Genomic DNA, 14,753 nt, shown 5'->3' with positions numbered 1-14,753 from the left:
ATAATCATACTATATTTTATCGACTAACATTTTCTCATATGACCTTTGCCACTTCCTCCATTTCTCGCTCCCGATATCTCGCGAGAGGTCACAGCCTTGGCAACCACACACTCACAACATGGAGGATTGAGCATCATTTCATGTCGTATGCATCTATAATCTTGAACTGAACCAGACATCTTGCATAATGGATCAGTTTGGAACCTTAGAGCTCGCGTAAGTATAGGTACCTGAAACGTGTAGGTAATAGTACCAACAAGACCACGTCTAAAAAATGCCAGAAATACGTTATTCATGAAAAATACAAAATGTAAACACTGAATTTGTGCCGCTCGCCTCGTTCCCTACGATAGGCCTGTCACTGTTTTCTTCCTTTAGTTTAATTTTCTTGATTTCACGGATGAGTTTGATGCATAATACCAAACCCCAAACTCATTGCATACTTTGAGAAAGAATAATTAACTTCATATAATGAACTGGATACGCTCGAGCACCTGTGGCCACTCATCGTGTTCTCATCAGTTCACCTAGTTGTGAAATAAATTATGATGGTATCCTTACGCATACTTACACATCTTTCCATCCAAAACGCATGTCCATCCTTTTCATGATTGTTTTTAAATTAATTTAGCAAAGAAATGTCATGCACAGAAGAACATTCCTCTCTGCCATGTCAAGACAAATGCATATGCCACAGGTGGTTGCAGTTCTCATTCTGACAAATTGTCATATTCCTAGAACCCAGACTATTAAAATGAAAACCTTTCTTGTTTAATAAAACTCATTGTCCCATCCATTATTTACAGTTAATCTAGGTAATAATTGATCTATGTGGCAATATGAATCAATAATAAAAGAAATTAAGGGACACCTGCAGTTTACGGGTCCCTGCCTTCGGCAGTCACCCGGAAGTAGAATGTATTCTATAGTAATGTGTACGCGCCTTCGGCGCGAGCTTGCGCGTCATATATAAAAGAAAAGCACGCGAGAGCGGGCTGATCTCCGTTAGGAGGCATTTTAGATAAAATTAGAGTTCATTTTCGTGTTTACTGGCAAAAGTTTAGTTTAGTCGATTATAACCCATAGGTAATTTAATAGGTCAAACAAGGCCATAAAACAGCGGCAGTTACTCGCCGGAGTAAACAAAAAATGGCGTCAGCGTTAGTGCTCGCTTTGATGTAAATATGGCTTCTGCGCATGTCTGTCACGTACACTTCCGGGGACCCGTAAAGTGCAGTTTACCCGAAATTAATCATGTATCGTATCATAAAGCTTGCTGACAATGCACCAGGTAGTGGTGGTCCGATTAATTGAAATAATCAAAGTTTCTCTGACTAAATGACCAAGCAGTCAATTAATCATGTTTTCTCATAAAAGAATGCAAACAATTTTTTAACACTTACTTGCTTTAGCAATATTTTTCGCAAGGTTGTTTGACAGTGTGTTTAAATTTCATAAGCACTACCAGCTTGTTCCATTTAGTCAGCCTTGTGAATTTACCTTGAAGACCCCAGAAACTTTAGGTTTCTAAGATACTAGTCATTATTTCAAGGATGTAAAATTTGCAAATGCATTTTGTGCAATTTGAAAAAAAAAACTCGAAAAAAGTATGTGTTTTTTTTTCTTTGTATTTTGTGCATTAACAAACAGAGCCAGGAATATTTGATAGATGTCGCTAAGCAATTATTTTCGAAGACTGATCAGTTGTTATAAATCGATCATCAATTATGAGATTTTAACCAATTCCCAACACTAGCGCCAGGTCATTGTGAATTGTGAAATTGCTAATAGCAACAGTGAAAATAGCCTCTGTAGTCACCCATCATGATGGATGTTCTTCCTTTCAGGTGGACTCAAGGATATGAGGGCACAGAGGCTCATTACATTGACAAAGACATTATCTGTTTCCAGTGTGGCAAAAGCATCAAATTTGTGGCTGAAAATGGTTTGGAAACTGTGTTTGCATTCAAGGGCAATGGACAGGGCCCTTTTACAGCTCACAAAATCAACAAGTGTTTTGCAATGGCAGAACAGTGTCTTAATCCCAAGATATATGTGTTTGTGTATCCAACAATGAGACAGCTTGGTGTCCTGGAAGGTGAGTCTTGTTTGCAAACATGGTAAAAACAATTAATTGTTTCACAGACAAAAGACAAGTCATGTTTGTTGTATGTAACTGGTGTTTCATCTATCCGTTATAATTACCTAGGATGCCAGTCTGAGAGTTGTAAATTGACAAAAGGACATTTCTTTGTGGACTTCATGTTAAATACTTTCGTGTGGCCCAGCACGCTTGTTCTGGAAATGTTCATAGCCCTAAGAATTCTTAACTTTGATCATATCCAGTGTGTTAAGAATGGGCTTAAGAAATTCATAGAGTTACAAACCTTTTCAAGAATAGCTTACCAGTGCACTTCAAAATAATTTATAACCTGCTTCTCTAAGACATGTATGTTTTTATATTTCCACTATCTTTGCATAGGAGAATGTATTATTTCATAATCCCTTATCAATGATATCTTCTGCCAGTGAACATCATAATGGGGTCAAAATTCGAATGCATTATATACAAAAAAAAAGACTGTCACTGTTCAGTTGTATTGATCATAGTATTCTCATTTTAGGTGGGGCTCAACTCGAATTTCAGCAGCTTGTGTTCTCAGCCAGTGAATACCTTCTCAGCCTTTCAGGGTTGCCAGATTTCGAAATGACTCTCTGGTATGTTTCCTAATGCATTTTTTCATGATTCCACTCCCATATATTTTTTTGTGTGAAGACCAGACAATTTCTTTGTTTTATAATTTTTGCAATAAAGATATCTTGTTCTGTTTTGTTCCCTTACTTGTATGAAGAGTGTTACATGTACTTTCAGCATTCATGAAAGTAAAGACATTATGTGAAAACAGTTTAGGTGACATTTTCACTCTCATAACACCAGAAATGAAGTACCAGCTTTGGGCAACACTTCTACAAAGAAGCATGCATCAGACCGCACAACTGTTGAAACAAGCATACAACTTTAGTAGAACTTGTTATCTATTTTATTTCTGTTTTCTAGGAAATATGAGAAGAATATGAAGCTAGCTTCAGTTAAGATCGGGTCCACCCCACCAACAAGTATTTGCTTCAATCCTGGCAACTGGAGACAGATCTGTGTGACAACTGACAAAGCCATCACAGTCTGGCAGACGGAGCAGGCAGATGACAAATACATCTTGTTGCCACAGTAAATACATTTGTATTCATTTAAAAATGCATTCCCATAGAGTGACTTGCAGTAACAACTTGTAACTTGAAACAGTTTCAACTAGTTGGAACACCAGAACATCCAAATGTTATGGTTTTAAATCACACTGAACTAGTTGCAGCCAAGTTGTAAGTCGTACTACAAGTCACCGGCTCTCAACCAGTCAGATTGCCTTGGTATGTGTGCACCTTTAGGAGACATTCCTGTGTGTGAGAGACTCGAATGAAGAAACTTGATCTTACCAGAGAAGAAAATCAACAGTAACGTTTCACCTGAGAATCTCGTTGTGAGCCCACACTGTTTATGTCTTTCCTTTCTCCCCTTTTCAGTGACAGAGGTGTATTTTTAACATTCTAGCACATGACAGTAACATTTGATATGGATGAAATGTTTTCTTCCAGACATGTGAAACTGCCCCCTGTAGACCCCAATGTGGCAGAGGATGAGAAGGAGAGGGATGTGTTGACCCGGGCATCAACCAGAATGACTCAGTACACAGTAGACCTGCCTAAAGCAGCCATTGCTGGACTGGTGGGAGAAATGGCCGAGAGGTTGTCTGAGATTCAAGATCAGACTGTCAGGGTGTCACCAGTGTCACAGACTTGGACCCCTACAGGAGATATCTATGTCGGATGCAAGGGCGGACACCTGTTAAAGGTAGGTTACACACATAAATCTGTTGCTTGTGATTGTCTGACAATTTTTGCCTGAAATGCATCTTTCATTCAACTTTGTCTTTTCCCCAAAACATTTTCACAGGTAGTTAAATAATGTGACGTTTGTGTGTCCAGATTGATGGGGAGCTGATGAAGGCTAGGGTGCTGTACTATCCACCCCCAGCAGCTGAGACCCCCAGGTCCCGCGCCACCAGTGCAGGACACAGCAAGACCAGCATTGGGGACAGTCAGCCAATAGGTAAGACAATGCATATCACTTGGGGATAATCAGAGTTAAGCTATCTTGTGGGTGTTCTAGTGGGTCAAGCAGGTGCCCAGTGCACAGAAGACTGGTGGTTCATTTCCTGGTTGTGTTATAAATATTAAAAGATGACACTGGTTGTTACCTGACCTGTTGCTGGTGAAGGGGAGAAAGCAGGGACTGGTTGACTTGGAGTCACCATGATGTATCTGAATTGGATGTGCATACCAGACTGTGACATCTATCATGATGGACACACCCATTATCTGGAACTATTCCCCACTAGCTTCATTGTGAAGACCATGATACTATAAATATTCATCTTATCAAATTACAATGAGCCCTGGAAATTCTTTTCTAAGTTACTTGTGGTTGGGTAGCCTAGTTGTTAAAGTGCTCATTCATCACACCAAAGACCCAGGTGCAAATCCCCACATGGGTGCAAAATGTGCAGCCTATTTCTGGTGTCCCGGCAGCTGTGATATTGCTGGAATATTGCTAAAAGTACCCACTTACTCACTATTCTAATTTAGATTGAGTGATTTATAATTTACATTCCATGATGTTGGCAATATTTCAGTTATTCAACAAGTTCCTATACCATAAAGAACTGTCATCAAAAGACAATATGATACCTAGTAATATATCAGCCATAGAAAAATAAATTGTCTGACTATTAGAACATTTTACACAAAACTGAACTGCAGATCACCAGTATGTGAGGTAAGATCACCACTTACTCACGGTCCATGGGGTCCTACAGGACCTAAGCTTCCATTATGGTACCCCAGCAGGACTGCTAACTATTACCCTAAGTTACTGGTGATGGTTGCAAGTTTAGCAAGAGATTAAAAGTGAACAAATATTTTGCAGTTAAAATACAGGTATATATAAATATACTTTGAAAGACTTGGTTTTGTCAAACTTGGAGATGTTTCAGCTTGAGATGGTGCCTTCACTTCCAGAGCAGAGCTTGGATGATGAATGGATCCAGGGTTGCATTTATGAAATTAGAAAGAATATATATTTCACTGGAGTGAGTGAAAGAGTGAGTTTGGTTTTATGCCAGTTTCACCAATGTTCCACCAATATCATGGCAAGGGATACCAGAAATGGGCTTCACATGCTGTACCCATGTGGGGATTTGAACCCGGGTCTTTGGCTGACAAATGAAGGCTATAACTACTAGGCTACCCCACCGGCACTAATCAATTGGATGATGACAGATGACCTTGACCCTGGAAGCTGAAATGCAAACCCATAGTTGCAGGTTTCTGACATGCAGAAGGGAGGTAAATCTCACAGTGATTGTCAATGCCCAAGATGTCTGGGCCATCTTTGCATCATTGCCTGTGCTCTCTGTGGTTTTGTGAACAAGGCTGTTCCTGGTTCTTGTTTCAGCTGATGAGCTCAGTGCCATGGTTCTAGAAGGATCAGTCAACTGTATTGCTTTACACAGAAAAGGGCTCTATGCAGTGGGAACTGTAAGCATCAATTCAAGATAATGTACTATTAAAATGTTGAGACATAATTTATCCATGAAATGGATGATCCCAAAGGTCTTTTAACTTCAGAATGTCAAAATTCTTTATGCAAAATCTGTAAAAAAATAAACAAATGTACTTGTAAGCATGTTTTGCTTGGCAGGTTATGCATGAAAGTTTTAGCTCAACTGGAAAATATTTCAGTCTCAGAACAGATTCAGAATGTAGAGAGAAGAACCCTTGTGATAATCTTCTCCTTCATGGTTACAAACAATTGGGAATTTGAGTGTGCCTTTCTTCAAAAGAATTGTGTAACATGTGAAAATCTATTATAAAGCAGAAAAATGCCAAAAAATGAAAGGGGCCAAATCTTTGTCTGGGGACAGTCCAAGCATTTTTAGCTGTTTCACAGTAGACAGGTGTGCAATATGAACAGCTGGCAGCCATTGTTGTGTTGTCGGGTGATAGTGTTACCCTCACCTCATACTTTCAGTTATGTCACAAGGCTGGATTTCTGCAACTTAGTCATTCAACATAGTTCAAAGTCTGAGCCTAGTAAAATTAAGTTTGGTTCCATTTATGTCAATATTATGTTTTGAGCACAGACTGCTTCACACAGGTCTTTTCTCTCTTGTACTCTTATTATTAATATCTGTCATATCAAATTCTGATTGTTTGTGTCCAGGATGGTATTTTGAGAAGAATTGAGACAAGCGGTGATGAGTTCAAGGTAGCAGAGCAGTGTAATATCGGAGTGCCCATTTCATCTCTGGCCTTCTCCCACAGCTTTGGCAGAATGGCCCTGTGTTCTCCTAAGGTGAGGCTACCAACAGAATTATGCCTAGATTGTCTGTAGGAACAACCCTCATGTATGGAACCACCCATCCTCGATATCTCCAGGGTATACGTTCCGATAAGTCTCCACTATACCCTGGACGCATCTACGGCTCTGTCCGATAAATTTATTACCTCTCTTTGCTGGCCCCGCCTTCTCACAGTAGCCAATCAGCTAGGCCGCCGTTATAACCGAGCATGCCAGTGTCAACAAAGGTAGCAGTCGCAACTGCGAAGGTTTGCTCGCAGTGCGACTCAGATTTTAGGGAAATAATACAAGCAAATTGACAGGTCTGAAACTTTAGAACAACACATGCACGAACTTCGATCCTTCTACCTCTTCCAAATAACCTCTGCATTGTTTCCGTTGCCAAGTATAATCGGTTAGATAATTCAAAAAACGAAAGTGAGTTGTGAGTGGTTCGCTCAACTTCCCAGCGTAGACACCTGATTGGATCAAAAGACAGTCAAGGGAGGTAATAAATTTATCTGGCAGAGCCGTAGATGCATCCAGGGTATAGTGGAGACTTATCGGAACATATATCCAGGAGATATCGAGGATGGGAACCACCAGGCCAAGCAGGCAACAATTGGTGTTTATTCAAAATATTCTTTAGCCAGTATTCATAATTTATGGATGATGATGATGATGATGATGATGATGATGATGATGATGATGATGATGATGATGATGATGATGATGATGATGAGGGGTAGTTATGGGGTGTGGGTGGGCTTTGATTTTGCATATGACTGGCACGTGGATCACATACTTTGTACATAAATTAGGTGGGGATGTCATTCACATTGTGCATGCCTCGTTTCATTACCCCCATACTCTAGCCATTAATTATGAAGGGTCCTTTACCAGCATTGTCTACACTGTCAAGTATTTGTTTGTTGTTTATCAAGCCTAGTTATAGCTCAGGTATGAATAAGTCTAGAGCACTCAGTAATTGTTATAAAGGTCAAGGGAATGGCCGTGTTTAGGGACTTGGTTGATGTCACTGTGTCCTATGACAGGTGTTCATAACATCAACCACTGGTTTATCTGATCCAAGCTAAATTGTTTATACATGATGCTGTGTATAACTAGAATGTTACTGCATGTATCGTCAGATAACAAACTGTACATGTAATGAAGTAAATTAGAAAAATACAAAAATAGAAATGTGCTTGCTTCAAATTGTAAATAGTATGAAGTGTTTGTGAATATTTAGGTGGATTTGACAATGTGTTATTTCTACTATCATGATTACTTAAAAACTGCCAGGATCTGTGTTAATCTTTGTGACATTTCTAGGGCAGCATTCATCTGTATGAAGCCGGCACCCCTGCAAGCTTATACCTTCTTAGAGATTTCCACCATGGACAGTTCATTGCTGTCTCTGCCATGGCAACAGGATCTGAAACATTTGTTGTAAGTAATTACCTGTCGTCTTGATTCTCATCATTCCTGAAATCCAACCATTTTGTCCATTTATCTCATGATTAGAGATTTTATCTTACTGATTTGTATGTTATGTGGACAGTTTATCCAGACTGATTGTGTACAAAATTATCAAGTCTCTTTCATAATTTGACCCATGAAGCTCTGGTTTAGAATTGATCTTCAGTAACCCATGCTTGTTGTAAGAGGCGACTAATGGGATCGGGTGGTCAGGCAAGCTGACTTGGTGGCACATGTCATCATGTCCCAGTTGTGTAGATCATTTCCTATGCTGTTGATCACTAGATTGTGTGGTCCAGACATAATTATTTGCAGATGGCTGCCTTATAAGTGTAATGCAGTCATGCCCCGTTTATCCAAACACTTGTGTTTTTCTTGAAATTGTCCAGATAAACAAATTGGTGGATATCTGAACTACGGACCACATGTGCTTGTACAAAGAAACAAACGTTATAAGCCTCCAATCTTTGTTGAGTAATAATCTTTATTGAGTGCTTCACTTTCATGTTCACTGCTCGATACACTATGTCTAGACTTAAACCATGTTAACCAGCCATGAGAATAAGTGAATTTTGTGATACCTATGCTATCGCCCAAAGTATGTGCTTTTTCCATTAACATTTTGTCATTGACGGGCAAATTGACATGCCTCAAAATTAACTCAGTGTCACCTTGATAATTACAGGTAGTTAGTCTTCTCACACTTCAAAGACTGCTGTCTTCTTTCATGTTAGGGCACACAAGGCCAGTTGGTATTTGCGTGTGTAAAAATAATGAAAGGTATTCAGCCATCCGAATATATGAGACAAAAATGCACATAATTTAGCGTTTTGTGTTTGAAAATGACCGTCAGGTTGTGTAAACCAAATTTCCAAATAAGTTGCTAATTTTACAACATGGTGGATTAATTTTAAGGAATTTTTGCTTACAGAGAGCAATTTTACCAGATATCTGAGGTTCAAATAAACAGGGTGTTACTGTATGTGGCATAAAACTAAATTCACTTCATAATTTATGATCAGTTACCCAGTGGAGATACCTGCTTCTTTATTGGTCAGAAACAGTTGCCTGGGTGATAGTGTGTCATCATACTCCAATGACGATACATTGTTGTTGCAGTTGCAATAACTATTGTGTGGTCCAAACTCATTTATTTAAGGACAGCCATCTTGGAGATGGACTGTTGTTTATGCTGAGTGTAAACAATAAACAAATTGGAAAAAATGGAAAAGTTACCTCCATTTGTCAGAACATTTGACTTTTTATCACTAAACTGAACTGGATTTCTTTTCTTTTTAAATGTTTCATAAAGTTGAGGGAGTTTGTCTCAACATCAGATTTTATGCATTGTTTTAGAGTATTCGTGAAGATGGGGAAGTGCAAGTATGGAACGTCACCAGTGGACAGCTCATGTCTTCTATCAGCATAGGAGCTCAGGTAACAGACTCATCACAAGAAATGACATGCCTGACTATTCACAATGTATTGACACATACAATATCATGCACAATCATATTGTTGTGCCATCAGCAGTGGTGATGTCATTCAAATCACGTTGTGATGTATATTCAGAATGGCGTCACAAATGAGCAGTCCAAGATCATTATTGTGCTACCATGGTAACCAGCAGAAATGTCCAGTTGATGACATTTCACTGCTGTACACATACATGATGTAAATGAGTGCAGACAGACTGGACTTAAAGACAGTTAATATCCAACTCACAAGCCACTGCAAATCTGTAAAAGCAAAATTAATGTGGACAAAATGTGGTAAAATGCAAAAGTTATGTCATTGTTTAAGTCTGTCTATTGAACTCTCAACGTTGTGACTCAGTGGGTGACATCTGATGTTTCTGCGAGATTGGAATCCATCTGTTTTGACGAATATCAAATATAACAATTACATCAAAGTTATCCTGATAAATATTGATTGCACTTAATATGGTTGGAACATCATATCCATTTAACCAGGCTGAATGACATGATTTCAAATTTGTGTTTAAATTTGTAATCAGAAAAATAAGAAAGAATTTAGAATGTCTTACAAGAAATCAGATTTCAGCTCACTCTACCATTATTTTACACAGCTTGTTATTGTATGTACAATCCTGTTTATTATATCTGTTTGTTCAGGCAACAGCCCTGGCTTGTAGTCCCCTAGCTCACATCGCTCTGGTGGGCTCGATGACAGGGCACATCTACTGTGTTGACCTGACAGATGTTGAGAAACTGAGAATCGTACACAGGTTCCGCATATATGGTGGGCCAGTCACTCACCTACAGTAAGTTCATTTGCATACAATTTCTGGCAGTAACAGTGCAACTACAGCAGAGTTTTGCCCCATGGCAGTTTGTGAATATGTCTGAGGCTGTTGTGTTCATTCTTGGTGCGAGGTCTGTTAGGAGTTACAGTCATCCCATGCCATCACTTAGGGTCCATGGATGAACCACTGCATTGTGAGATATCTGCATTGCAAGAAACACAAATAAAGGCCAAGTAAAATCCTATTTTCCTTGTGCTTTGCACGACTGCTATATAACAGGGAACAATGTTTTATGAATGGAAATTTGACTAAATATGATCCAATAAAATGAAACATTTTATCACGTTTTCATTGTTTACTCGTGCTGTAACATGGTGTTTTGCTTCACAGCAAACATTGTAAGAAGTACTAAGTACTTGGATGATGGTATGTCTTTTTTTATAAAGTTGTCGTTTATGAGTTGGTATGAGGCTCTGCTATCCATATGATTAATCAAGAAAACCCTGAATGTTTCTAAAGTATCTGAAAATATATAATACAAGGATTTGTACAAGGAATACTTTTCATTACAATCCGCTCTGAATTTCGCTTGTTTATAATATGATTAAATTGAACACAACCGAGCATTTGTTGATAGGCTATTTCCGATGCCATGAAGATGTGTGATTGCTGGGCCTTTTATTGGGAACCAGAGATTATCCCCAGTTTAACCAAAAAAAATGGTATCGCAAAGGGTGTTATTACAATAGATAACTGTATGGAGCAAGAGTATTGCCTTGGAATGAACTCTGATGACAAAAAAACTAGTGACAGTGGTTATAGTATTCTAATCCAGACTATGTTTTGTCCAGGTTAATCATGTTATTTTGTGACATTTTGAGGTGAAAATAAGATGCGGAAACTTAACGATACCTCTTGTGATCTTCAGGTTCGATGAGAATGGGAGATATATCCTGACTGCACCTGAGGGAGATGAGGTGTTTGTCGCAGATGGACGACCATCACAGAAGTTCAAAGTGCTGGGCTATACAGGTAAAAGCTAGAGGTGATATCACAACAGTGGAATTGAATGTAAGTGAGTGAGTGAGTGAGTGAGTGAGTGAGTGAGTGAGTGAGTGAGTGAGTGAGTGAGTGAGTGAGTGAGTGAGTGAGTGAGTGAGTGAGTGAGTGAGTGAGTGAGTGAGTGAGTTGTGTTTTACACTGCACTCAGCAATATTCCAGCTATATGGCGGTGATCTGTAAATAATTCAGTCTGGACCAGACAGTCCAGTGATCAACAGCATGAGCATCGATCTGAGCAATTGGGAACCTATGACATGTGTCAACAAAGTCAGCGAGACTGATCACTCCATCTGGAAGAACAGACACAATGACAATACACTCATGAGATCTACCTAACTGATCTGTACCCAAACTGTTTAACACTATAATAATAAAAAGTGATGACAAAACACGCGTTTAAACTTGAAAACAAGTTTCAACAAGCATTGTCACTAAGGTGACATAATCCCCCACTGCAAATTATCAAATCAAACCTCTTGCTGAAACCTTCAAAGTGTCGGTGTGACCTTGAAAATGATGTGAAGGTCACCAAAATCAACTGGGCTATATGCCATCCCCAGATAAAGCTTGGTTTCAAATGTGAAAATGTGAAGATTTTATACCATGCATATTCCTGAAATATAGGTCATGGGTTTAGATCTCCGATATGCCCAGAATTTGGTTATAGTTAGATGCCATATCAAAGCTTGTTGACAAAAGTGGCAAACATTTAAGGATCACTTCAGGACTTTTCCACATCAAGCAGACAGGCTGTGTTATAAGTGAAACTGTTCAAGGCAGTTTAATAAATCACTTGCTATTTTCGTTTGATAGAAACTCATGAGAAACTCAAGAATACTGGACTGAATTCTCTTAGCAGTTTCTGAAGTAGAATTTAGCTCTTAAATTTGTCAAGTTCATAATTTCAGTAACTAGGCTATATGGTCCAGATTTGAATATTTACATTCTGCGATATATGATTATTGATATGCATCAATCATAAGTAGAATATTGATGAGTGGTGTATTCTATGAAAGTTGCATTGTGTTTCATATTATGACAATTCAAAAGTTTGTGATACAGCTCCCACTGAATTTCATCCTAACTAGGTCATCACACTTGCATGTACAGGTCTGTGTTTGTAGTGAAAACAGATCACTTATATGGCACTATATTTCCACAGAACACAGGAGCTTTCATACAGCACTTTATCATTACTGTGGTCAGTGTGTCAGTGTGCAACAGATTTCATTCTCTGTTCCCATGGCAGAATACAAGAGATTATGACCAAAGTTGTGAAATGCTGCAAGTTACCCCGTCGTGACTACCAAATTACACAAAGCCAAATTTTTAAGGAAATCACTTGCCTAAAGTGACACCACATGCGCAACAAGGCAGCTAATTTGGAGGTCTGGTTTGGTTGAAACTTACTATTTTTCTGGTCCAGACTTGATGATTCATTTCAGGCGTGGTATAAAAAAACCAGCAAACATGAAACTATCTGCTGCATGTACATTATGGGCTTCAGTGTGGGGATGACCAAAGTCTAAAACCTCTCAAGAGTTATTATCTAGCTTCATGTAAGAATGCTGAGTTTTGATTGGTCCACGTGACCATCCATCACGCTCTGCGAGCGGGAGTGTAAAAGTCATGTACTCCCGCTACGAAAGTCATATCACCCCGCTACGCCTCGGTGACGACGGGAAGTGAGAAAAGCATGCATCAACAACCCTTTAGTAACGTGGGGTGCACTGAGGTGGCAATGGCATCTCACTCATATAAACACAAGTCGATTCGATGCGTGTTGTTTTGTTTTGATTTAGTGAAAACATTCACCTAGATAAATGCGTTATCACATCGTGTCGAGGGAAATACAGGTTTTTATCAGTCCCTCTTAAGGTTGTATACGACCTTTCTCGGGACTGATAAAACCCCCATATTTCCCTTGACACAATGTGATAACTTATAATATCCCCTGACTGTCCATGACTAGTGTTGCTTAACTTTCCAGAACATACTGTAAACAGCACCACCAACATTGTGTTCATCCATTTCTGTTGTTTTCTTTGCAGTTGTGGACGGTAGCATCAAATCCATCACCAACTTCACCAATGGACAGATATTGCAAGTCATTGTGACTACCAACGATAAGCATGAAAAAGAACAAGGGGCAAACAAACTCACAATCTTCACTCTAACAGACACACTGATCAAAGGTACATACAAATTCTTTATTGTAAGTGTCATCAGAATTGTGTTATCAGAGCAATGTCTGGCTGTTGTATAACGCATTAAAGCTGTGACAGGCCTATGTAAGGGACTGTTCATTATTTATGGGGCGAGGACACCCATTTTGTGCTGGGGGGGTAGGGAGGTCATCACTTTAGCACCCATGTGTGGGGAGGGGGTTCATTGATTTTTTTTACATTGATTTTTTTCATAGGGATGTCACTTAAACTTTGTACATAAATTTTAGGGTGAGACTATTCACATTGTACATCCTTCTCCATAAAAATCATCATCACTCCCTAAGTCATAGGTTATGAATGGTGTGAGAGGTACAGTGCATATTGCAGAACAAGGCATTTTGCTCAATCTGTGTCAGTTCGGTATATGACTTATTTCTGGGAAAAAATCATCCATCTAGCAAAAAGATGCCTAGATCCAATTTCTAGATATGTTAGAAAAGGTTAGTAAAGTGATAGTCCGAAAGCTGACAATGCAAAATTTTTGGATTGCATTACTGCATACTGAACTAAAAGCAAAATACCACAGTTATAATTCCATTTCAACCCTAATTTGTACTGTTTGAACTTACTCTTGCCATAGTTTCATATAAGACAGTACTGTCTCTTATACCCAAATCTAAGAGTACCTTGGTTTTCTTGTAGAAAACCACAGCTGAAAACAATTTTTAAACTAATCTTCATGACTATAAGGACATGCAGGTAGCTCAGTAGCTGCTGCAGTTAGTTGTGCAGAGTTAAGTCCCTTTGGTTTGGTAAACACCAATACTCTGGGTTTGACTTTAAAACTGCTTCCTGATGATGTTGCTAGATTTCTTACCAGTTTCACAATGTAATTTTGGGACTATTCCAGCCTTTTCCCACATATTCAGCAGCAACAGATATTACATGTTCCCACCTGTGATACGCCCAGCTCTCTGATATTACATGTTCCCACCTGTGATACACCCAACTCTCTGATATTACATGTTCCCGCCTGTGATACACCCAACTCTCTGACAATACATGTTCCCGCCTGTGATACACCCAACTCTCTGACATTACATGTTCCCGCCTGTTATACACCCAACTCTCTGACATGGCATGTTCCCAACTCTCTGACATTACATGTTCCTGCCTGTGATACACCCAACTCTCTGACATGGCATCTTCCCACCTGTGATACACCCAACTCTCTGATAATACATGTTCCCACCTGTGATACACCCAACTCTCTGACATTACATGTTCCCGCCTGTGATACACCCAACTCTCTGACATTACATGT

At 39.2% G+C, this 14,753-nt stretch overlaps 1 protein-coding gene across 2 annotated transcripts in view; it reads left to right on the top strand.

The window, feature by feature from the left end:
* The first annotated feature begins 101 nt into the window (after positions 1–101).
* The window catches only part of LOC137265310 (cilia- and flagella-associated protein 43-like), a 39,501-nt gene continuing 24,849 nt past the window's right edge, over positions 102–14,753 (top strand). Inside the window, exons 1-13 of one of the 2 annotated variants that reach the window (XM_067800674.1) lie at positions 102–216; positions 1,848–2,098; positions 2,625–2,718; positions 3,059–3,226; positions 3,649–3,904; positions 4,039–4,162; positions 5,567–5,649; positions 6,335–6,466; positions 7,787–7,903; positions 9,290–9,370; positions 10,069–10,217; positions 11,128–11,231; positions 13,313–13,456. In XM_067800674.1, the coding sequence (XP_067656775.1) occupies positions 188–216; positions 1,848–2,098; positions 2,625–2,718; positions 3,059–3,226; positions 3,649–3,904; positions 4,039–4,162; positions 5,567–5,649; positions 6,335–6,466; positions 7,787–7,903; positions 9,290–9,370; positions 10,069–10,217; positions 11,128–11,231; positions 13,313–13,456 (1,732 nt within the window). In that variant the 5' untranslated portion in view covers positions 102–187. The remainder of the gene's footprint in view (positions 217–1,847; positions 2,099–2,624; positions 2,719–3,058; positions 3,227–3,648; positions 3,905–4,038; positions 4,163–5,566; positions 5,650–6,334; positions 6,467–7,786; positions 7,904–9,289; positions 9,371–10,068; positions 10,218–11,127; positions 11,232–13,312; positions 13,457–14,753) is intronic. The other variant, XM_067800675.1, reaches the window with a different exon arrangement.

Source organism: Haliotis asinina, chromosome 15 (assembly GCF_037392515.1).
Source record: "Haliotis asinina isolate JCU_RB_2024 chromosome 15, JCU_Hal_asi_v2, whole genome shotgun sequence".
In the NCBI taxonomy this organism is placed as follows: Eukaryota; Metazoa; Mollusca; class Gastropoda; order Lepetellida; family Haliotidae; genus Haliotis; species Haliotis asinina.
The sequence above is the reverse complement of the archived record's forward strand: the minus strand, read 5'-3'. Positions and strand labels throughout refer to the sequence as shown.